The following is a 24,930-nucleotide window of genomic DNA, read 5'->3' as shown; positions in this document are numbered from 1 at the left end:
GTCCTTAATGCTTTAACACCAATAATTGATATGGTTGTTTGATATAGTTATATAGAAGATAGTCTGAAAACAGGCATCCAATCCTCCCTCTCCCATTCCCCACCTATCCTTACTACCACATGACTGACTGAAAAGAGCAAAGAAAAATAAAATGAGGGAATTTCTTTTTTTTTTTTCTGCTACCTCTTTTTATTTTGAGACAGGGTCTCATTAAGTTGTTTAGGCTGGCCTTGAACTTGTAAATCCTCCTGCCTCAGCCTCCCAAGTCACTGGAATTACAGATGTGTGCTACCATGCTAGGTAGAGTTTATTTTCTTAATGAAAACATGACTTTAAGGAAATACTATGGAATAAATGTTGTTGTGATAGTTGATTTTATGTGTAAACTTGCAAAGCTATAGTGCCCAGTTGTTTGATCAAATACTAGTCTAATGTGTTGGTGTGAAAGATATTTTTGTAGATGTGATTAACATTTATCATCAGTTGACTTTAAGTAAAGAATATTGCCCTCAATGATGTGACTGGACCTCTATCAGTTAAAAGCCTTAAAAGCAGAGAAGATGGAATTCTACCTCAAGACCATAACATAGATATCCTACCTATAGATTTCTGGCTCGGACTATAATTTCAACTCTTGTTTGAGTTTTCAGCCTGCTGTCCTTATGGATTTTAGATTTACCAACTCCCCCCATCACACACGCCAGTTACTTAAAATAAATCCCTCCCGTCTCTCTGTGTGGATGAAGCCAGATTTAAAGTTAGGTAGTCAGTGTAGTTAGATAAATCCGGGTCTAATACAGAGTGAAATCTAAAATGGAGGCCATGCTGGCAATGATTCCGGGAAACGCAGGACAACTCATGGAATGTTAATGAAGTCCCAAAAAGGCCCTAGGCCAAAGTCCACCTCAAAGAAATGTTAATGAACAGCCCCCAGCAAAAAGGTGCTGACTCAGCAGTCTTTCCTGACCAGATTACTTCTTTGGCCCACCTGTGCCCCACCCCTCGGGCCTTCCCACCTACATTCCATCACTGAAAGAACTATAAAAAGGGGAGACAACATCCCTTCCATGGATTCCACCTCTTGGGTCCCCTTCTTCCTCCGGGAGAAGTCTTTTCTGCTGTCCTTTAATAAACTTCTAATTTCTACTCTGACCTTGCCTCGGCGTGCTTCTTTGGTGTTATTCTTCAACATTGGGGAAGCAAGAACTCGTCACCGGTCAACAGCGGTAACATGGATATGGGGAGGGGAGAGAGAAAGAAAGGAAGAGAGGGAAGGAGGGAGAATACTGTCAAAGGAATCCAACAACTCTGGTATCTCTCCCTGCCAAGCAGTGAAATTTTACATCAGGGGCTTCCAATATAAAGCTCTAACTAAGTCTAGAGTGTCTAGCACATGTAAGTTTTATCTTAACCTAGTTCATACAAAAACTTAATTTTACAAATAAAGAACTGAGAAATTTGCTCCAACTATTCTTTTCTGAAAAAGAGAGGCCATGTTCAGGGTCTGGTTGGGGCAAAAAGGAGAATTTCAAAGTGAACATAACCCCCAAATAGAAGGTTGGTACGTCCAGTTTGCATCACTTCATTCATAAAGAGTTTGTTCTGTGACTTTCAGAAATTAGCTTTCTGAAATAATGTAATAGAGAAAGTAATGAAGATTACACATTTTCTTTATGCTTATCATTGCCAGCTTATGGATATTTAAGAAGTTAAAAAAATAGAAGTAGTTTAATTCAGGTAAATGTCTAAGTTCTGGAAAGTTTTCAAGAAATTTTGCTACCATTTGGAGGTTGAATATATCTCAAACGTTCTTGTGTTAAAGGCTTGGTCTTGGTGGCATTATTGGAAAGTGGTAGAACCTTTAGGAGGTGGGATCTAGAAGAAAGTCTTTAGTTCATTGGGGGCATGCCCTTGAAGCGGATTGTGGGATCTTGATCTCTTCTTTCTCTTTTGCTTCCTAGCCATGAAGTAAGCAGCACCTCATGGTAGACCCTGCTCTACCACCTGTTCCTCACCACTGCCATCTAGCACATCTAACAGAAGACTAAAGTAATGGGTACACCTGATCTTGGACTGAAATCTTCAAATCTGTTAGCCAAAATAATCCTTTTCTCTTTATAAGTTAATTATTTCAGATATTTCATTATAGTGAGGGATAGCTGACTGTTTTAGTCAGCTTTTTTGCTGCTGTGAGAGGAATTGGTACCGAGAAGTGGGGTCATTGCTAAGCCTAAGCTGACCATGTGATTCAGAAGATTTTTCAGCGTTTTGGAATTGTTGGGAAGAATTTTGAGATGCTTTAGATTGTTATACACAGAGCTTAACAGCCGATTCTGGTGGGAGCTCTGTGGACAGTGAAGACAGGACTCAAGAGGGTTCAGAAAAGGAGGAAACTATTGGAATTTGGAGTTCAGGCCATTTGTTACGTTCTGGCTGAGAAGTTGTTTGCATTTTGCCAGTGTCCTGAGACTTTCTATGAAGCTGATATTAAAAGCAATGGACTTCTTAATCTGGCAGAAGAAATGTCTAGCCATCATAGCATTCAGGAGGTTGCATAGATATTGGCCGGTGGCTTTTGGCCAAATTTATTGTGATATTCAAGAGCAGAAAGCAGAGCAGAACTATTTGAAAAAAATGAAAACTTGAAAGGCTGGAATAAAACTGGGCTAAGGAAGTTGTAGTTAAAGACATTACTGCCACTAAAGAAATGCTAAAGACTTTACCCAGAGACAATAAAAAAGATGGCTTGAGGGCATCTCAGGAGCTGGTAAGACCACCCATCTCAAGCTCAAGGGAGTAAAGATGAAAATTCTCTTGAGAAGAGACCAGTGGGATACCCTTCTTGTCCAAAGGGGCCTAGGGAGTTTTTTCAATATGCTCAGCCACCCAAACACTCAGAGGCTGCTTCAGCAAGGGTCCCTGGAGGCTGGGCTACTGCTTGAGATGGCAGCCCATCTTGGCATCAACCACGTGATGCTGGTTCTGCAGGAATGCAGGATGCTGGAGTTAGAGGTTCATGGAGCTTTCCACCAAGACTTCAAAGGAAGACCTGGGAGGCCAGGCAAAGTGCAGCAGGTTAGGAGTCCTTACAGGCACCCCCTGTGAAGCCAAAAATGTGGAGATGTGAGAAGGAAGTCAAAGCAGCAGTGGAGACCCCCAAGATTAAGAAATGCCAGTAACATGGCACATAGTCCCAGGAAAGCTGCAGGAATCGAGCTGAGACAAGCCAACAGAAATACCACTTGGATGTTGATGGCCACAGCCCAGTCGGGATGCTGGCATGGCATTTTGCCAGAAGGGAGTGGTTGAGAGGTGAAGCCAACGAGCCATTGAGATGATGATGGTTATGTTAAGCTGTGTATTCAATTGTATATAGACCTTTACTGTCCAGCAATAGGGTGGCTTTTGCTGCCTCAGGCGTGCCCGCTACTTTGGAGTTCCCGTGGAGTCCGAGAGAGTTGGGGCTGAGCAGGGTGGAGAGCTGAGAGAGTTCCGGGGAGTGTGCGTGGAATGCTGGGGGAGTTCGGGCAATAAAGTTTCCTGTTTGAACATACAAGTGCTTTGTGGCAGCTCGGTGATTTGTGCCCAGCCAGACTGCAGCACTTGGACTACAACCAACAAGGCTACAGGGGTGGAGCTACAAATGCCCTTTGAGAGAATGTTAAGATGTCAGTGCCCAGATTCTGGATGTGGAGCTACAGAACTTGTTTGCCCAGTTGGATTTTGGTCTTGCTTTAGTCCTATCCCTTCTCTCTATGCCCCTAATTTTGTGAATGGAAACATTTACTCTGTACCATTATATATATATTTTAAAAAGACCTTTTTTTTCTTTTAGTTGTAGATGGACACTATCTGCCGCAGTCTGGCTAGGCACAAATTACAATCCACTGAAGCAGGAACAAACTTTATTTCTGAATTCCACCATCACACTCCACACACGCTCCCGGGAACTCCCCCAGACGAATGCCACGTGGCTCCTCCAGGAACCAGCAACCGGAAATATCCCCCCTCCGGCACTTCCCCAACCAATGGGAACTCTCCGGGAATCCCTGCGAGAGCTCAAGCGGAACTCAACGGGAACTCCGCCAGAACTCCAAAGTCATCATCTTAATGGCTTGCTAGTGTCACCTCTCAACCACTACTTATGCCATGCGTCATCCCGACTCGGCTGTGGCCCTCAACAAATATCTGTGTTTTATTTATTTTTGTATGTGGTGCTGAGGATCGAACCTAGTGCCTCATGCATGGGAGGCAGGCGCTCATCCATTGAGCCCCAGCCCCAGCCCCATTCTGTACCATTATATATTGAATACTTGTAAGTTGCTTTTACTTTTATAGGAGCTCACAATATGAGATTACCTTGAGCTTCAGAGAAGACTTTGGACTTGAACTTTGAACAATCTCCAAACTATTGACTATGGGTACTCTTAGAAATGGAAAAACTGTAGTTTGAATTGTGATGTGGTTGTGAGCTCTTGGGGGCCAGAGGCAGAATGTTATGGTTTGGATGTGAGGTATCCCCCAAAAACTCACATGTGAGACAATGCAAGAAGGTTCAGAGGAGAAACAATTGAGTTGTATGAGTCTTAACCCAATCAGTGATTTAATTCCCTGATAGGGATTAACAATGGTAACTGAAATGGTAGGATATGGCTGGAGGAGGTGGAATTTGAGGCGTGGCTTTGGGTATATATTTATAACAGGCAAATGGAGTCTCTCTTTCTCTGCTTCCTTATCTCATGTGAGCTGTTTCCCTCTACCACACAGTCCACCATGATGTTCAGCCTCACTTCAAGCCCCAAGGAATGGAGCTGGCCTTCTATGGACTAAGACCTCTGCTGAAACTGTGGACCCTCAAATAAACTCTTCCTCCTCTACAATTGTGCTGGTCAGGTCCTTTAGTCACAGCAATGAAAAAGCTTACTAAAACAGCTGACTGATGCAAAATATATTGAAGTGTTTTTAGAATTAAAAGTCTTAGATTCCACTTGCTTGACTTCCAATGACCCCCAATGGCTATACCTTTTCCCCTGATGTTACATACAGTAACAGAACCTTCTATGTCCATTATAAAAGTGACCAGTGGGATACCCTTCTTGTCCAAAGGGGCCTAGGGAGTTTTTTCAATATGCTCAGCCACCCAAACACTCAGAGGCTGCTTCAGCAAGGGTCCCTGGAGGCTGGGCTACTGCTTGAGATGGCAGCCCATCTTGGCATCAACCATGTGATGCTGGTTCTGCAGGAATGCAGGATGCTGGAGTTAGAGTGGTTTTTTTGTATTTTTTTTTTTTGGCTTGGTCTTTAAAGTGACAGTTTTGTATTCAGATTCTGTGTATTGAGAATATGATACTTGAGACTTTTTATTTGCAATGCTGAACTTCTCTGAGTTCAAAGGAACAACAGATTTTAAAGTTATACAGTTATTTACTGAAAATAAAATTTTGAAAGTTATTTACAGATGTTGTTGATTATGACTCTGTTCTCTGCAAAACAATCACAGGATGTATGTGATGATAAAGCCTCAGCTCTATCATGGTGGCTCATTTGCAAAAGAAACCACATAGACAGAAGCAAACTATACCTATTAACATAAAACAGTAGTGAACACTTAAAGTTAGCTATTAAAGAGAAACATACCAAAATGTAATTAATTATATTAGCTATTTCTGTCTTAGTCCAGGTTTCTATAACAGAAAACCATAGACTGAGTGGTTTAAAAAATAGAAATGTCTTTCTCACCAGGCATATTTGCACATGCCTGTAATCCTAGCAGCTCAGGAGACTGAGGCAGGAGGATCATAAATTAAAAGCCAGCCTCAGTAAGCAACTCAGTAAGACCCTGTCTCTAAATAAAATAAAAAAATAGGACTGGGGATGGCTCAGTGGTTCAGTGTCCCTAAGTTCAATCTCTGGCATCCCCACCAAAAAAAAAAAAAAAAATTATTTTCTTTCTCACAATTCTGGAGACTGACTTGGAAGTTCAAGATCAAGGTGCCAACAGTTCCCAGTATCTGGTACAGGTATGCTTCCTGGTTTGGAGTCTGCTTCTTGGGTCCTCTGGCAAAGAGCAGAGAAACTGATCATCTCTCTTGTGTATCTTCTTATAACGGCACTAATTCTATTCATGAGGCTCTACTTTCCTGATCGAATCATTTCACAAAGACCCCCATCTATATTGAGGATTTTAGTTTTCATGAATTTAGAAGGGACACAAATATTACACCATAGCAGCTCCTCCCTTTCATTCCCTGAAGTAGAGAGTTTGTCTTGCTAGATTTTTATGCTTTTGGCTGAGGAGAAAGATCTGAAGCACACAGATAGGATCAAAGAAGAATTGGGGAAATTCTAAAAGACAGCTACTATTTGGGAGACAAGTGGATGAGAGTGAAAAGAAAGTGTTTGGTATATAATGTTTAGTATGTACCATTATCTGTTTCACAGTGTTCAGCTATGAAAATGTTTTAGAAGTTATTTTGAAGTGAAGCCCAGTAGCACACACCTGTGATCCCAGCTATTAGAGAGGCGGAGACCAATCTGGGCAGTTTAAAACCCTAGGTTCAATTCCCAGTACCAGTCAGAGAAAAAAAAAAATCTGTATCAGTAAAATAACCTCAATCTGATGAACATGAATTTAAAATGAAAACACCCTCACATCTTCTAGAATAGTCCAAGACATAATTTTAAATTGAGAAGTAGGTAACCCTAGCTCTAGAACACTATAAATTTTTTTAAACGAATGAAGTTATTGTACTGATTTGGGGGCTGTGTATTTATTATTGGTTAAAAAAAAAGCTTGAATTGCTAATAAACTATAATCACCAACATCAGCAATAAAAATTTTTAAATATTCATAAAACTGGACTAAACACATGCTCCCAAGCCTAGTGGGCAGTAAAAAACCTGGTCAATATATAAATTTAACAATCAGTTCTTGAGTAACATACGTTTATAGCCCTCTTTCAATTTTTTTAAAAGTACTTTTCTGACCCTATTGATATAAAGTGCTTTCACAAAACTAATACCTCGGTGTGATGCCAATTCAATACGAAAAGATGGGGAGATATTCTATCCTTTCTTCACAAAGTTAATGCTCCTTTTTTCCATATTTCCTTTTGTTCAAAAATTAAGCTTTGTTATGTGGCAAGTCCTTGAGTAGAAATGTTTCAGAAATAGAAAGCCTGGACTCAAGGCTTCATTCAGCCAACATCCTTGGAACCTCTATTTTGGACAAAACGCTGATCAGGGCAAGATAGGGACACAATTGTCAACAGGAGGCAGTCCCTGGGCCAAGAGACAGGGCTCTGCCATGGAAGAGTCGGAATAGGAGTTCTAACTACCTCAAATATAGCAGAGGAGCTGCACAGTTAATACTCCTGAAATTACTTCAGCAAGAAAGATGGGGACCAGTCCATAAACGTGAAGTTGCCATTCCTGTGTTCGGAAAAGCCCTGGGTCCTGAGAACAGAATCTAAAACTGTCACGGGAGAACGCAGAGTAGAAACGAGTAACCAGAGCGGGAAGCAGCATCCCGAGAACCAAGGGATGTGACCCGCACGACCCCCGAAGGCACCTCGGCAGGTATGGAGGCCAGACCGGGGTCCGTTCGGTCCTCGGCGCGGTCTCTGTACAGATGTTCAGAAGGGAAGTCCGCGGCGCGGTGAGAATCGCCACCCACACCCAGGTTCTGTGCCCAGCTCCAGGCAGGGTCACAGACTCGCCAAGACCAGCGCGGCACGGTCCAGGACTCGGGGGGCGGGCCCTTACTGAAGCCCCGCCCCTTGCTCCTCCCCCTAGGCGCGCGAGTTGGTCCCGCGCGGCGCCAACCCTTTCCCGGGTCATCGCCCCTCCCCTCTTCCGGGCCTCTAGACCCCCGCGCGCCGCCTCGGNGAGGCTCGTGCCACGTTTCCACCGCGCGTTACCTTCCGCCTTAGGGTGGGCGACTGCCCTGCGCCTTCCCACCCTCTGCCAGCCCCTTTCGCGTCGGTGGCGTTTCCGCGGCCCGGGGCCCGGCTTGCTGTCGGAGGGTCGCTCCTCAAGGAAGCCGGATCTTCGAACCCAGGGCCCCGGGTGCTGGCCGCCAACCGGAGACAGCCCGCCCTAGCGAGGATGCTGTGGGGAGGCCAGGAATTGGGGCCCGGGGGCCGTCCCCCTGAACTTGGGGGGAAAACCAGGATTGCAGAAGTCCGACCGGCTTGCAGGTCGTCCTCAAGAGCGGGTAGAGATGTTTGGTGGCTCTCGGCCCAGCCCTCTTAAATCCCCAGCGGGAGTGCTTAGCAGCTGGTTCTGATGGCTTCAGAAAGTCCAACTCTTGTCCCTTGAAGTTTTTCCCCCGCCTCATGGTCGGGATCCCGCCTAGTGACGCCGCCGAGGCCGGTCACGGACTCCGCACCCCCGAGGCCAGCCTTCCGCTCCCTCAACCTTGGGGACGTCTATCTAGAGAAATTTGTTTCTGGAAACGGATGCGATTAGCTCTTCGTTACAAGGGAGGGGAAACTACAAACTTATGAACTCCTCGAAGGCCGGGCTTGTTTTTCCTTTGGTTTTATCCACGCAGCCAGGAGCTGAGGAGACTGGAACAAAAGTAGAACTTGAGGAGCAGCCGCGGCGGTGACGACGTCCCAGGATGACGTCACCGTCCGATATTTAAAATGGGAGCTCTTTGCTCTGACTGTGGTTGGAAGGGTTGTGGCCACTTACTAGAAATGTCTATGGTCTTACTGGCCCTTCTTGCTTCTGTTTGTTCTCTCTCTGACTTTATAACTCTCCCTCTTTTACTCTTTGGGAATCCTAGAATACTGCTGGGGGTGGGTTAGCTTTTTAGCTATTCCAGTCACCATTGCTTCAAACAGAAAAATAAATAAAGTCCATATGACTCATCTTGTGTTACAACCAAAAGCAGCCACTAAGTGGTTCTTTCCTTTCCTTCTTCTTTTTTATTTTTTATATGAAACTAAGCAGACAAGAGTAATCACCAAATTCTGATATGTATCACATAGTTGGCAAGTTTAATGAATGAGGACAATAATTTAAGGAATTCAGTCCATTTCTTTAGTGTGGTTCCTTGTTTTCTTTGGTGGGATAGAAGTTACTATAGTTCCTTCAGCAAGTTTCTTCCCAAACGGTGTATTAAATTGCAGTAGGTTTCTTTTCCATCATAAAGTGGCAGAGTATAAATGTAGCTTTTTAAAGTGGAAATGGCTTACATTTTTCAGGAGGGAGTTGGATAGCAGTTGCAGTCCACTGAAGTAGTTATGTAAGTAGCTGTGCCCAGGTCCTGGTACCTAGCAATTGAAGCTGAATTGACATTCTAGGGCCCTAGGGAAAAAATTCAGGTGTGTTCCAGGATCAGAAAGCACATAACTGCCACCACACTTCTCAAACTATATAGAATTTACTTCACAGTAAGTTCCCATGTTTGAATTTATACATAGAGCAAAAGAATCCCATTATGAAGAGAGACTTAAAAGAGCAGGTTGAGAAAAGGAAGAAAGCTAACAGAATCAGCTTTGTTTTTTAAATGTGTAGGAACAAACTCTTTGCTAAGTTAGTTGGGTTTTATACTAAACATAGCAGAGTCTCCCAAAAAGGTGGTGTTGCTTAGTAAATGCAGCATCCAAATAACTCTAAGATACTTACAGCAGCCAAAGGAATGAGCTCATCCAGTAAACAGAATATATATCAAACAATCCCAAGACAAGATTTTTGTCTTTATGGATTAATCAGTGATAAATCACATCTGCCATTTTAAAAGAGTCTTTTCTTCAAAATGCAGCTACATCTCTAATTATTTCTTTTAGCTCTTCTATGAGCAACCCTGAATTTCTACTCTTTTAAATACGTTTTGTTGGAGCCACTATTTTTTGTCTTATATTTTAAAGAACTTTATTCCTGAAAGAGTACTTACAGAAAGTCAATGCTGAAATTTTTATGTATAACAGTTTTATTGAGATATAATTTACATACCATACAACTTACCCACTTAAAATACATAGTTCAGGGGTTTTTGTATATTCACAGTTGTATAACCATTATCATACCCAGTTTTGGAATATTCTTATCACCCTAAGTAACCTTAAACTTATTAGCATCACTCTGTTCCCCTTCTGTCCTGCCCCTAGACCACTGTCTATAGATTTGCCTATTTTGGACATTTCATATGAGTGGAATCATATGATATGTGATCTTTTGTGACTGGCTTATTTCTCTTAGAATAATGTTTTCAAGGTTCATCCATGTTATAGAATGTATTGGCACTTAATTCCTTTTTACTGCTAAATAATATTCTACTGCATGTATATACATAATTTATGCATTCATTAGTTGGTGAACACTTGGGTTGTTTCTACTTTTTGACTTTTATGAATAATGCTTCTGTAGATATTTTGTACAAGTTTTTGTATACACATGTGTTTTCATTTCTCCTGGGCATATAGCTAAGAAGTGGAATTACTGGATAATATGATAACTATTTATAACAGTTTTAGGAACTATAAACTTCTAAAATATCTCTTCAATACTTAATTTTAAAATGGACTTTCTTGCATGTTTTAAAGCTGAAATAATTACTGACATGTTTAGTGAAATCTGTATAATAATATCATTTATTATTGTGGTTCTCTTTAATATCTGATATCATTTCAGTCAACAGGAACAATTTGGTGTGCTCTTTTTACTTCTTCGCAAAGCTAAGTGATACAGTTCTGAAATAGTATTTTATAATAAGCTCTCTATTGTATAAACATAAATCAGTGATTGTTCCCTACTTCAGATATGAGCCAATGAAATACAGCATTAAATTGGAAGGAGGAAGAAAAGCTGAAGGAGGATTTTTTGCAGAGCTTTATCTTCCAGTTTTTATATTTTGTTTTATTTGAAAAAAATCTATTTTATCTTTGCAGGGAAAAATGAAGAATGAAATTGCTGCCGTTGTCTTCTTTTTCACAAAGCTAGTTCGAAAACATGATAAGTTGAAAAAAGAGGCAGTTGAGAGATTTGCTGAGAAATTGACTCTAATACTTCAAGAAAAATATAAAAATCACTGGTATCCAGAAAAACCATCAAAAGGACAGGCTTACAGGTAAATGATTACATTGGACAGTTGGATTGAACTAGAGGCAAATCAACTCCTGAAAAGGTGCAAGGCCAGAGGATTGAAGGATGTGCCAAACATTCCTATAAGGATTTTATCTGCAAAATATAGACAATTTCCGAGGTGTCAGTTTAAAGTTTAAGTATTTGTTGATGGACTCCTACTGCCTAGACTTGGGCGGCCAATGCTGTAGGCTCTTAGGATTTAGTCTCTTGTGGTTATAGAATGGTTCATGACTGAGTACATTTCTCTATGTATCATAGGTACTTGGGGTTTTTCACAGTTCTAGAGGACTCCTAATCATTCATAATTAAGCATGGTAAGAGTTGAGTCTTCTTATATCCAAAAGTAAATTATATGCTATACAGTTTGGGGGGATTAAACCCAGGGACATTTTGCCACAGAACTACATCCTGGCCCTTTTTATTTTTTTATATTGAGACACAGGATCTCATTAAGTTGCCCAGGCTGACCTTGAACTTACCATCTTCCTGCCTCAGCCTCCCAAGTAGTTTGGGCATACACCACCATGCTTGGCTGCTATGCATAGTTCTTTTTGGTAGAAGCCAGGGTAACAATATTGTAGATGAAATAACTCACCTATGATCCATGGCTAATAATCCTTGAGTTCTAGGATTTAAACTCAAGTCTAACTCACCAGATTCTCATGAGCTTTCTGCCTACCACTTGGCACTGAGAAGGAAGAAAATTCTTCTTTGAGCTATCTTTTATACTCTGGTTGATAAGTTACATTTGAAGTTTGAATTAAAGAAGAGCAGGCGTCTACAGAATGTGTCCTGGCATGTTCACTACCTAATATTTATGTGACCACTTAGAACTGGGTCTGAGAATCTCTTCCTAAACTTAGCTGTCAAACCTTTCCCCATTTGTACATGTGGCCATATAAAATAAAAGTGGAACAGTTGTGACTACTGTAACACAACAAATTCTTTTATTTGAGCCTATTGCTATCCCTAAAGTTTATTCTGCAAATCAGTCTTCTGTGTTTTTATGTAAAAAGTTCTTTTCTTACTGAGCTTTTGCAAGTATAGGACTAGTCAGGGAATCTAGGAGGGGGTGAAAATATAATTCCTTTATTTCTCATTTGCTGAAAGACAAGAGCTAGTGTCCTATTGACAAGGGAATAAAGATTAGAATATTTCATCTTTCACATATATCCAAAGAGGTTTCTTAGTAAATTAAAAAATGTAGTGGATTGTTGGATTGAAGTAGAAATGTGGATGTTAACATAGGCTTGGTCATTTTGGGGGGTCCTTTTTTTCTGCACATGTACTTTTCTTTCTTCTTCCCCTATACTCCCTATGATGGAAATTGAATCCAGGGTACTTAACCTTTGACCTGCATCCTTAACCCCTTTTATTTTTAGACAGTGTCTTGCTAAATTGCTGAGACTGGCCTGGATCCTGTGATCCTCCTGCCTCAGCATCCCCCAGTAGCTGGAATTGCAGGCATGCATCACCACATCTGACTTTTTCACATCTACATTTCTGATAGAACAGCTTTTGAGTTTTTATACCGACCTAATTGATGAAGGCTTTTGGAAGTGCCAAGACACTGTATTATTACAGCAAAAACAACAACAACAACAAAAAGTGACACTGTCAAGTAAAGGTCAAACATTGTATGATTTCATTTCCACTAATTCTAAAAACTAGAGAAAAAAAATTAATTGAACAGGATTAAATTGGCAAATGATCAGAAGTATCATTGGCTCATTTTAAAATTCAGTGAAATCTTTGAGATAGAATATCATTTGACTTCATGGTGATTTGTTAATGTTATAGATATGAAAATATAGCATTAACCAGAGTTATTAAAATCTCTTCAACTTATAGAGTAGGTTGAAGCTTCTTTTTCTTCCAAATGTTTATACATTAAATATGTTTTCTCTGTAATATATACTAATAAGATACTTACCAAGGGCAATTTGACATTAAGAACTGTAAAAATGTTCATGCCTTTTAAGCATTAAGTCTAAGAATCTATTCTGGAAGCATAATTAGAAATGCAGACAAATATGTATGAATATGGATGTTTCTTACACTTTGTAATTGGAAAAAACTAAACTGACAACATTGAGTGGTAGACTATTTTTATGCAACTTTTAAAATCTTGTTTTTCAAGAGTAGTTAAAGGAGAAGTAGTCACAGTGTGTAAACAAGTATCATAAAAATATATAAGGTACTTTCCAGGTGTAGTGGCATGTGCCTGTAAATCAGGCTTCTCAGGAGGCTAAGGAAAGAGGATTCTTAGTTCAAGGGCAGCCTGGACAACTTAGAAAGACTGTGTCTCAAGGGCAGGGGATATAGCTCAGTGGTAGAACACCTGCATGTGTGAGATACTGGGTTTAATATCCAGTAACAACTACACTCACACACACTTGTGTACATTTGTTGAAGAAAAATCCTGCTTAAGCATCTATATTTATAATTTTTAGGCTTAGAGCCTGTATCACCTTCATTATGGGTAACATCTATTTCCTTATCCTTAACTGCCTTTTTTTTTTTTTTTTTTTTTAAAGAGAGAGAGAGAATACCACATTTATTTTTTAGTTTTTGGTGGACACAGCATCCCCGCTTGTATGTGGTGCTGAGGATCGAACCTGGGCCGCACGCATGCCAGGCGAGCACGCTACCGCTTGAGCCACATCCCCAGCCCTCCTTAACTGCTTTTGATGCTGGGGCTTTTGAATTAACCTTACACAACATTAGAATCTGTCTATAAAGGATTAAGCACCTTCTTACATTCTATTGTTAATGATATTAAGATAAGTACAGACAATCAGAATAGATACCCATATTATTGTATTTTTTGTTATTGTTTTGCAGCACTGGAGCTTGAAACTAGGGCCTTACACATGCTAGGCAAGCATTCTAACGCCGAGTTACGTCCCCAATGCTGGGTATTGTCAGATAACATGAATTTTGGTGTCTGGTTCCTGGATTTGAAATCTAGATCTATTGCTACTAGTTGTATGATGTTGGAAAGTTACTAAAACTCTCTGCCTCCTGTTTCCATATAAGGTTGAAAATAATATTTAACTCATGCGATAATTGTGAGAATTAAGAATTAATATAATCAATGCATTTAAGAAATTGCCCGTTGAATAGTAAACATTCAGACAGTTATTATTAACTATTACTAATGAGAACTTTTTCATTTTTTGTATCTTGTGACACAATTACTAATTGTTTTTGTGCCATCATATTTATAGTTTAAGGTTTGAGGGAGAGGGTAAATGATTTATCACCCAGTAAATATGGTCTAACACTCAGGTTCTCTTGATTGTAGATGTATTTATTGTTTCTTAGATAAATAAATATTATTGTTTCTTAGATAAAACCATAACAGGCTTTAGTTGTCACTTATTTTCTTTTTAAAAGAGAAGTTATATGAAATAAACCAATAACATTTTAGTATCATTTTAATCATAAGTATGTAATATGAATGATTCTATGTCCTTGATTAATTCTATATTTTTAGAACAGCTACAGGTAAGGCAAAAGGTCCTCTCAACATTATTATCTGAGATTAAAAAAAACAGGTTCGTGACACATTAAAATGTCACAAGAATTTTCAAATATCATTTGAAACACTGGTTGTGGTATTTTGTTAGTTATAGATTTTGTTGTCTTGATGCTGCCTCCTAGCTTATGAAAATTTTGTTATCTAGGAACTTGACACACAAAAATTTTGCCTTCAGAGTTCTCAGTAATTCCATGCAGCTTTCATACTCCATGCACATGAACTGTACGTGTGCAGTCAAATAGTCTCTGGGTAAACTGAGGTAGAGCCAGTTCTAGTGATTACTCTGGGCTCATATAGGTGCCTTTTCAGCAGTCTGGGGAATCTAAATGTACCTCATAGTTTGTAGTTCACATATATTATCTATTTAGGGTAAAATATGCTCCTTTGTTCTCCATCAGGGATTTTGTTGTTATTATTATGTACTTTGGCAAATGCTGATTGGTATGATTATGATTAAGATTTAGCTAAACCCTAAACCATTAATATAACTTCACTTTATTGTAGATGCATTCGTGTCAATAAGTTTCAGAGAGTTGATCCTGATGTTCTAAAAGCCTGTGAGAACAGCTGCATCTTATACAGTGACCTGGGTTTGCCAAAGGAGCTCACTCTCTGGGTGGATCCATGTGAGGTGTGCTGTCGGTGAGTTCTAAACTTTGACAACTAAACTGATTTTACCAAATTCTCTCATGAGTGGCCTGCCTACATAGATTTATGATTATAAACTGGTGGTTTGGTCTTCTCAAATATTTATTTTATGAAATACTTTGCATGTGGTAATGGGGATTGAACCCAGGGGTGTTCTACCTGTGTGACATCCCTAGATATTATTTTCTTTTTCTTTCTTTTTCAGTTTTATTTTGAGACAGGATCTTGCTAAGGTGCCCTGGCTGTCTTTCATGGCGGTATACTTTCCCTTCAATTTAGGAAAGAAGCTAATTCCACATAATACTGGATAATAACTTTTGGTTGGTCTCTGTTTTGATTTCCCTTCCCTATTTTGGTTTGCAGGTAACTGAGGGATATTTTCAAGGTTTTGTTTTCATAATGGAACTTAACTTATCTCACAGAATTGTAAGAGATGAGTGCTAGGTATGAAATCTGTTTGAACTCTATTCAAAAAAAATTATGGACTAGATGCTTTTAGTTGTGGGATTTTAAAAAATAAAAGCAACATTCACCTTTTAGGTAGTTCATAGTGTAATAAGGAAGAAGAAAGGGTAAGCCCTGACACCATAGTCTGATCTGTGCTGTGTTGGATCTACATAGCCAAGTACAGTAGCACATGCTACATCACTACTACTCTGGAGGCTGAGGAAGAAGAATCACAAGTTTGAGGGTAGCCTGGACAACTTAATGAGACCCTGTCTTAAAATAAAAGGGGTAGACTACAAGTCCCTGGGTTTAATCTCCAGTACTATAAAACAAATAAACAAAAAAAGTAGAAATTATACATAAGTGCAGTGATAGGTGACACCAAGGAGAAATGTAGAGGCTGTGCTGGGGGCGGGGGGTCAGAAAAGATGAAACTCAAGCTGACAGGGAAATGATGATTTGAGGTTGACTAGATGACAAAGCAGAAATGCTATTCCTCTGGGAGGAACCAGAGGCATGGAATCCCCACAAGAATTTTCCTATAACCAAACCTGAAGGGTTTTTCTCTTTGGTTTTGAGGTACAATTCTATTGGCCTCTGTATTAATTGTAGTAGAGCTTCCTTTGGTTATAAACCTAATTATGCTTCTTGGCTTCAGCAGTGAGCGGGGGGAGTAAAGATACGTAGTGCTAAAAATACATGGTTATTCTTCCACTAAATTTTATCAGGAACACCTGGAAATTACTACTTGATTGGCCAGCAGTTGATATAAACTTATTGCTTTGGGAAACCTCATGGTGGAAGTAGAGATTTATAGAGATTTAGATTCTCCAGCACTTCTTTTCAGGTAGAAAAAAGGAAGGGTAAGCCATCACAAGTTTAGGTCTGAGAATGTTAAGATTCTGGGACAAATTAAGGATAGATCATCTTAGGCTGGTGTCTGACTTTGGAGACTATGGTCACTGGACTCCTGCAGAAGACTTCAGTTTACAAGAAAAACTGTCATTGAATTGCTTACTTTCTTGTTTACCATAGTTAACTCTTATTTAACACATAGTTCTAAGTTAGTTGTATAGTTTCTCTGCCCATTAAAAAATATTAATAGCATTTGAAAGAAAATTATTCATGGTAGTCAAAAAACTACAAAAAAATGTTATCTAGTCTTGACAGAGATAAGAGTTAAAAAACTAAAAAGTTGAGCACAAATATATTATCACATAGTTAAATAGTATGATTCTAAATCGTTAGGGAAAATTTTTATATCTAAGGGGAAAATTTTTATATCTAAGGATGTTTAAGAAGTTGGGTAATTGTATGAATATTTTGGACATATTTACTTTGAATGCTTAAAATAAGTCTTGGAACCTGAGGATAAAAGCTTTAGTTATATGGACATTTTACTTCAGTGGATATTTGCCTTATTGACAATACCAGATGATGAAAAACACTACGTATTCATCTTGTTATTTTAAAAAGTCTTCATATTCATTAATCTTCTAATAATTTATACATAATTAAAATTTGCCCCAAAATGGTTATGATGTTTTTTCTTCCCACTGCTAATAGAATTCACCTCCAGTATGTAATATACTTAATCAGAGATACCAGAACACTAAATGCTTTTTTGGGGGTGGGGTACCGAAGATTGAACGCAGGGGCACTTGACCACTGAGCTACATCCCCAGATCTATTTTGTATTTTATTTAGAGACAGGTTCTCACTGAATTCTTTAGTGCCTCACTTTTGCTGAGGCTGGCTTTGAACTCGCCATCCTCTTGCTTCAGCCTCTGGGAGATGCTGGGATTACAGGCATGTGCTAAAACTAACTCATTGGTATACTAGAAACTGAGATTATAAAAAAGAATTGGTGCACTCAGAACATTCTTCATAGTCCTCAGTTATTCTGTCAGGATGAAAAGGTGAATGAGTACAAAGAATACTATATGGTTAGAAAGGTTATCATTTATTGAAATATTTGAGGAGACAGCATAGATAACAGATTTTTTTTAGGATGAGAAAAATCTGAGAATAGCTGGCAGCTTTATTACCTATTCAAAATATTGTATAACTTTTTACACGATATGTGCAGTCTCTTTTTTTCTGATAAAGAACGTTAGATAACTATTGATTTGTTTCATATTGACTAAATTAACCTGTTTTAGCAGTGCATCATTGGAAACTAGAAAGTTTAGAGGTTGTCCAATACTAATTCTCCTAAGGAATTAACTGGACATTCTAATTGTACAGTAATACAGCCAGCAGCTATCCTTATTGTGAATGAGGCCCTCATACCAAAATACTACAGAGGGAAAGATACAGAACCTAATTTGGTGTCAAAGAAATCTGAATTTATAAAGCTGATTCTTCAGTTGTTATGGCTACCTTTTTCCTACAAAGGATTTTTCACAGATTTCTTGCTTTTCTCTTTCGCTTGAAATTTGAGTTCATTAATGGACAAAACAAGATATACTTAACCATTGTTAATATTACTGTTATTAACATGAATTAAGCTTTGATTATGTCAAAATTGAGCCTTTAAAACATGGAGAAGACATAGTGGTAAGTTTCTGTTGTTAAACACTCATGTTAAATAAACTTGGAAATAATATATAATACATATATTCTGTTTTGTAAGGAACTTACCCAATTGCTTAGGCTTTTTATAAGAAGAACTTCTAGTCGAAGATATCTGAGTTTATCCAGCCAACTCCAGCTTCCTCATTCAGCATATAGGAAAGTTAGGCCTGAAGAAATTAAGTAACTTGTCTCTGAGGGTCATGGAGCTAGTTAGTGGCAGAGCCAGAACAAAAAACTAGTCCAGTGTTCTTTGTACCAACCTATAACCACTCCATTTGTGAGATAAGCAAGAAAAGAAAAAGAAGAGGAAAGAAGTGTTGTACATTACATTTAGGTAGCACTGATATCTTTATTCAACCTATAGAAATGGAACATAGCACACTTATTTAAAGGAATAGCCATGATTAAAAAATAATTTGAAACAAGCGTTATCTTGTAATTAAATAACAGCAGTAAAACCTTATTTTTCTATTAACGTCTATCAAGTTTGACATTTCCACTTTTTTCAAGCCTTGAATCACTTTGTGTTTCTAACTTCAAAGTATGTATTAATGTGAACTATTCAAAAAATAATTTTTTTGTCTAACACTGATTAGAAATTGTTTCACAGTATTTACATTGTATAGTCTATTTGAATAGATTCGTGGGTTTTTCCTTTGTCCTTTTTGAGTAAAATTTATGCATTTTTCTCTCATTGCAGAATTTTTCTTTTTAAAAGTAATCAACACCCAATACTTCATATTTTGATAATTAGTTTTCCTATAGCAGGCTTTCAAAAATGTTTGGAAGGATAAAAAGGCATATGTAATTTATTTGTTGTTGTTTTTTTTAAATTAAGAACTGAGTAGTTCTTGAAATATATGAGTAAGCAGTATAATTCAAGCAAAACCCCTTTATTTTCCCAAAGAAGAATTTTTTCCTTCAATATCGATAATTGTCTGAAATCTAATTTTTGTCAGTGTGAACATAGAAACATAGGCCCCTTTTAAGTATAACCATGGTAAAAATAAATGTTTAGTTGATTTGTGACTTAAATTACTAGGATATATTTTACAGTGGTCATTCAGAAGTAAATCGGAAAATTTTACTTTACAAGCAATTTCATTGATGTATACAAAAATGTAGTCAAAACAATGAATCTTTTTGTGATGTTTTAAACATTGTTAAATTAGTAGAGAAAGAAAGAAAATGGAATCACTCCAGAAGTAGAAAATTATGGTATTCTTGCTGGCATGTAGCTGGGTTAGGTTATTAAATATGTCACATTCAGTTCTGGGATGGTTCCTTTCTTTGTTTCCTTGGAATAATTGCATATCCAGATCAATATGATTGTTTTTATGGACGTTTTCTTGCTTTGTTGATGTGATTTAAAGTTTGTTAATTTTTTATATACTATTAGGTATGGAGAAAAAAACAATGCATTCATTGTTGCAAGCTTTGAAAATGAGGATGAGAACAAGGATGAGATCTCCAAGAAAGTTACCAGGGCCCTTGATAAAGTTACATCTGATTATCACTCAGGATCCTCCTCTTCAGATGAAGACACAAGTAAGGAAGTAGAAGTGAAACCCAATTCTGTGACTGCAGCCCCGAGCCCTGTGTACCAGGTAATAGTCTCATATTAAAGACATTAGTAGGAATTGCTTGTGTTCTGCAGGTACTCCTGCCTGTGTTGCCCATGGTTTCTGACTTTATATTCTGTCTTTATATTCAGTTATTTGCCTTTCCCATATACAGGGAACCTGGTTCTCTAGGTTCTCTAGATGTAAATTGGCATTCTGCATCACTTTTTCCAAAGTCTACTTGACTACTCAATGACTAGGGTAAATATATTTTAGAATATGTGCCCTCCCCCCCCCCAAAAAATAGAAAAGTTTAAATATACCTGATATTTTATTCAAAAATTGCCACTCATTTTTTGTACTCTTGAACATTTCCAATATTATCTTTGGGTTTATCTTTATTCTTGTTCTTCCTATTTCCATTATTAAAGAGAAATTTCACTAAATTATATTTTGGTTAATTTTTTACTTAAGCCAAAACAAAGTTTCCCTCATGGCTTTAATAGTTAAAGAATCATATGATACATGATTCATTTAGAGACTCTTTCACTTACTTATATCTATATTAAAGAATATTTTTGTACTTTAAAAAAAGTTTGGCCAACAGTATTCTTCAATAGAAGAAAGTTTTTAAAAGTAGAAAAATATGGAGATCTTTTGAATTGAGCTTTATTTTGTACATGTACTTATATCCTAATTTTAAGTATATTTTAATGTGCCTGTTTTTATTAATTTGCCTCAGACATCATTTATTATACCATGTTATGAATTAGAGTTGGACTAAAATGAAAATTTAGATCTAATGAATAAGAATAAGGGTATGGGAGTTTTGAGTATGAGAAACAAAACTTCTAAATTTAGCATATAGTTATATAATGAACAAGTTTTCAGTGAAAGTTATTTTTGATTTCTTTCTTTTTGGAGGGAGATGTTGCTGAATTATCCTTCCTAGGTTTGAGAGGAAGATTAGTTGTGAAGGTTATCATACTAGTGATATGTGTATATGTCAACAGGGACACACCTGCTTTATAAAACTTCAGTATAAAAGAGTAAAATAATCAGGTGTCCACCCTCCCTCTTCAGGGGCCAGTCCTGTACCTTTCCATAGAGACATTCATCACCAGGGTTTTTTGTTGTTTTGTTTTGGTATACTTCCATAGACATTTCCTATATAGATAAGTAAATATATCTGCATTTCAGGATCATTTTTAAACCTTTGCCTTAAATATTTTGGACATTATTTTTCTCTGTATCATGCATTATGTACTGTAAATTACCTTTATTAAATTTCCTGTAATGCATTCAGATGTGTAGCAATTTTATTACTCAAGCAAGAATTTAAGTCTCAAAGTGAATTGATTGCTGGTTATTCTTTTTTTTTTTTTTTTTTTGCTGGTTATTCTTTATAAGTAAATAGATTCTTAATTTTTAGGATTTCTTTTAAAATTAAAATGCATTTAGTTTCCTCCATCATGAAAGAACAATAGGACAATAGAAAGGCATGGAAGTCAAGCTTTTACATGCTTCTTCAGAAAAACATTTCTCCTTGGACAAAACATGTCCTAGCAGAGAAACATTCCAATTACAAGCCTTTGTGTAGAAAGCCAGGGCAAGTAGGCCACCGTAATCATTTCTTTCTGTTCCCTTCTTCATCCTGAATCTGGGATTGCCAAAAGCTTTAAAGGGGTTTATCAAATAAGGACAAAAAAATGCCTAGCTTGTGGTCTTTGTACTGGAATGTTTTTGAAAGGTATTCCTTGAGTCAGCTCCCCACAGATCAAGAAGTGAAGATTATGTCAGTTCTGCCCAAATTGATCCTAGAGACTTGGCTTTTAGTATTTGTCAATATTAATCAAAATCCTTAAAACTTTTTTCTAGAAAGTGACAAATGATTCAAAATTTTAAAACAGAATCAAATTGGGAAACTCTCACTACTAATACAAAGCTATTACCACATTCATTGAGACTGTGTGATAATGGTTTAAAGAAACACATCCTTATCAATGGAACAGAATAGAAAGTTAAGAATAAACCCATATATGTACAATTGGTCTCCCCTATAGCATAAATATAAAAGTAATAAAGCAATTCATTTGAGAAAAGTCTTCAGGGACTGGTACTGAAACAATTGTATTAAAAAAATTGATATGCTGCCCAGGCCATACACACCAAAAATTACAGATGGAACATAAACTTAAACATAAAAGCTAAATCTTTGATGCTTTTAGAAGAAAACATAAGGAAGTGCCTTCATTATCTTGATAGAGGCAAATATTTCTTCAGGAATCACAGAAAACACTAACAAAAAGAAAAAAAATCAGACTTCATAAATTGAAAATCTTGGGACTGAAGCATGGCTCAGAGGCGGAGCACTTGCATAGCACTTGTGATGCACTGAGTTTGATTCTTAGCACCATATAACAAAATAAAGGCATTTTGTCCATCTACAACTATAAAAAACAAAAAATTTTAAAAAATCTCTTCACTCATCAAAAGAAACTACTAAGAACTGGACACAGTGGCACATACCTGTAATTCTAGCAACTGAAGAGATAGGCAGCAAGTTCTAGACCGGCCTCAGCAACCTAGCAAGACCCTGTGTCAAAATGAAAAGAGCTGAGGAATGCCTTTAGGTTCAATCCCCAGTACTGAAAACACAAAAAAGAATTAAGAAAATGAATGGTCAAACCATACACTGAGAGAAAATTGTGTGTGTGTGTGTTTACGTATGTATATATGTATATACATACATATAAGCTCAGTGGTAATGTGACCCTGGTTCAGTATTGCCAAAAGGAAAAAAAATAAGAGGAAGTTGTGGATATACACTGTACCAAAGAAGGTATATAAATGGCCAATAAGCACATAAAAATGTGCTTGACCTTATTTGTCATCAGGAAAATGCAAAGAAAAACCACAATGAAACATTACTTCTTCCAAATTAAAAAGTCTGACACCAAATATTGGCAAAGATGTAAAGCAACTAGAATTCATAAATTGCTGATGGAAGTATAAAATGATGCAACCACTTTTAAAAAATTATCTTTTGAAGGTAAATATACATCTGCCCTATTAAGCCAACAATTCTGCTCCTAAGTATTTTACCAAGAAAAATGAAAACATGTTTATAAAACCAAGTACAAAAAAAAAAAAGGAATAGTATGTGTGTTTTAAAATGTATAGATACGTTCATAGGTACATGCATAGAATCTCCCTTAGGTATATTTAAAAAATTGATTAGTGTCAGTTGCTCCTGAGGAGGGTAATTAGGTAGCTTAGTTCTATAAAGAACAGGGACTTCCCACTCTCCACCATTTTGTATCTTTTTTTTTTAATATTTATTTTTTAGTTATAGGTGGACCCGATGTCTTTATTTTGCTTTTTGTGGTACTGAGGATCGAACCCAGTGCCTCACGCATGCTAGGCAAATGCTCTACCTCTGAGCCACAACCCTAGCCCTATCTTTTTTATCATTATATTCTATCATGAATATAATGCTATACAGAATATAAATATTTTTTAAAATGTATACTTGGTCAGATTAGAGATCAAGAGAAATCTGAAATTCAGAAGGTGCAGCTTTTTTTGGGGGGGGGGGGCGGTATTGGGAATTTAACCCAGGTGAGCTACATCGCCAGTGTTTTCTGTTTTTTATTTGAGAGAGGATCTTGCTAAGTTGTTTAGTTTAGAGCCTTGCTAAAGTTGCTGAGGCTGGCCTGGAACTTAGAATTCTCCTGCCTGTCTCTCAGGTTGCTAAAATTACAGAAATATGCCACTGCTTCTGGTATAGCATGCAGCATTTTGAGCAGAGGTGTTCCAAAACTTCTGATAGAAACATTTTGAATAATGTGAAGTTGATGTCTATCTGACTTATGGGCCAATTTAAGACTTTTGTTCCCAAACACTAAACTGGCTACAACAGAATGATCTGGAGAGTTTTGTCAAAATACTTAGCCTCTAATCCTAAGATTTTATTATTGTTCAGTAGATAAAGGCTAAAATATGAATGTTTTGTGTTTAGAAGCTCCCTAAATAACTACTTACTTAGCTAGCTGTGGAAGCTGCAGATCTAAAACATTGTATGTTCATATAAGGTTCGATTTGTTCCATGTTTTGATCTTTTCTGATTGAAGTTGTCTTAAATGTGTTTTATTTATTTCTTCATTTGGGAAAACTGATCACCTGTCATGGATGAGGATTTAAACATATTTAGACTTAACCATATACTACTTAGATCTACTTTTGGGGTTATAGATGAGTGATTTTTGTCTTTAATGAGATATATGGAAAATCATGTAGTTTTTTTGTTGAACTCATGACTAATTTTTCCTTTGAATTAACTCAATATTTTCTCTTTACAGATTTCAGAACTGATATTCCCACCTCTCCCAGTGTGGCACCCTTTGCCCAGGAAAAAACCAGGAATGTACCGAGGGAATGGCCATCAGAGTCACTATCCTCCTCCTGTTCCATTTGGTTATCCAAATCAGGGAAGGAAAAATAAACCATATCGCCCAATTCCAGTGACATGGGTACCTCCTCCTGGAATGCATTGTGACCGGAATCACTGGATTAATCCTCATATGTTAGCACCTCATTAGCTCCTTTTGATTCTGTGAGTGTCATGTTGAGAGTAAGATAGAATATATCTTACTACACATTAAAAGTTCAAAGTTCATACTCAGTAGTGAAGTTAGATGGGCCAAAACCATCAAACTTATTTTTATAGAGAAGTTATTGAGAATAATCTTTCTTAAAAAATATATATATGCACTTTAGATATATTGATATAGTTTGAGAAACTTTATTAAAGTTAGTCAAGTGCCTGAGTTTTTAATATTGGACTTGAGTATTTATATATTGTGCATCAACTCTGTTGTATACAGAACACTGTAGGAGTGGACGATTTGTTCTAGCACCTTTAAGCATTTACTTTATGGAGAGTATGTAAGTTATTTATATACAAGGAAATCTATTTTATGTCATTCTTTAGAAAAATTGCGTGAAATCATGTAGTTGCAAATAAAAAGTAGTTTGAGGCATGATAATGTGTGTTTT

At 37.5% G+C, this 24,930-nt stretch overlaps 1 protein-coding gene across 1 annotated transcript; it reads left to right on the top strand.

Moving 5' to 3' along the window:
* Positions 1-10,904: 10,904 nt before the first annotated feature.
* Btg3 (BTG anti-proliferation factor 3) lies at positions 10,905-24,914 on the top strand. Its single transcript, XM_015478655.2, has 4 exons — positions 10,905-11,077; positions 15,143-15,280; positions 19,710-19,917; positions 24,234-24,914. The coding sequence occupies exons 1-4, from the start codon at positions 10,905-10,907 to the stop codon at positions 24,471-24,473; spliced, it is 759 nt and encodes a 252-aa protein (XP_015334141.1). The 3' UTR covers positions 24,474-24,914.
* The last annotated feature ends 16 nt before the right edge of the window (positions 24,915-24,930 follow it).

The sequence above is a fragment of the Marmota marmota genome, unplaced genomic scaffold (genome assembly GCF_001458135.2).
Source record: "Marmota marmota marmota unplaced genomic scaffold, marMar, whole genome shotgun sequence".
NCBI classification, from domain to species: Eukaryota; Metazoa; Chordata; class Mammalia; order Rodentia; family Sciuridae; genus Marmota; species Marmota marmota.
This window is presented reverse-complemented; position numbering and strand designations above follow the sequence as displayed.

Bases quoted from the DNA above. Each gene is read 5' to 3' on its own strand.
- Btg3 (XM_015478655.2), top strand. From the start codon at position 10,905: ATGAAGAATGAAATTGCTGCCGTTGTCTTCTTTTTCACAAAGCTAGTT. The intron at 15,281-19,709 runs GTGAGTTCTAAA...ATATACTATTAG, and splicing joins CCATGTGAGGTGTGCTGTCG to GTATGGAGAAAAAAACAATG. The intron at 19,918-24,233 runs GTAATAGTCTCA...TTCTCTTTACAG, and splicing joins CCCCGAGCCCTGTGTACCAG to ATTTCAGAACTGATATTCCC.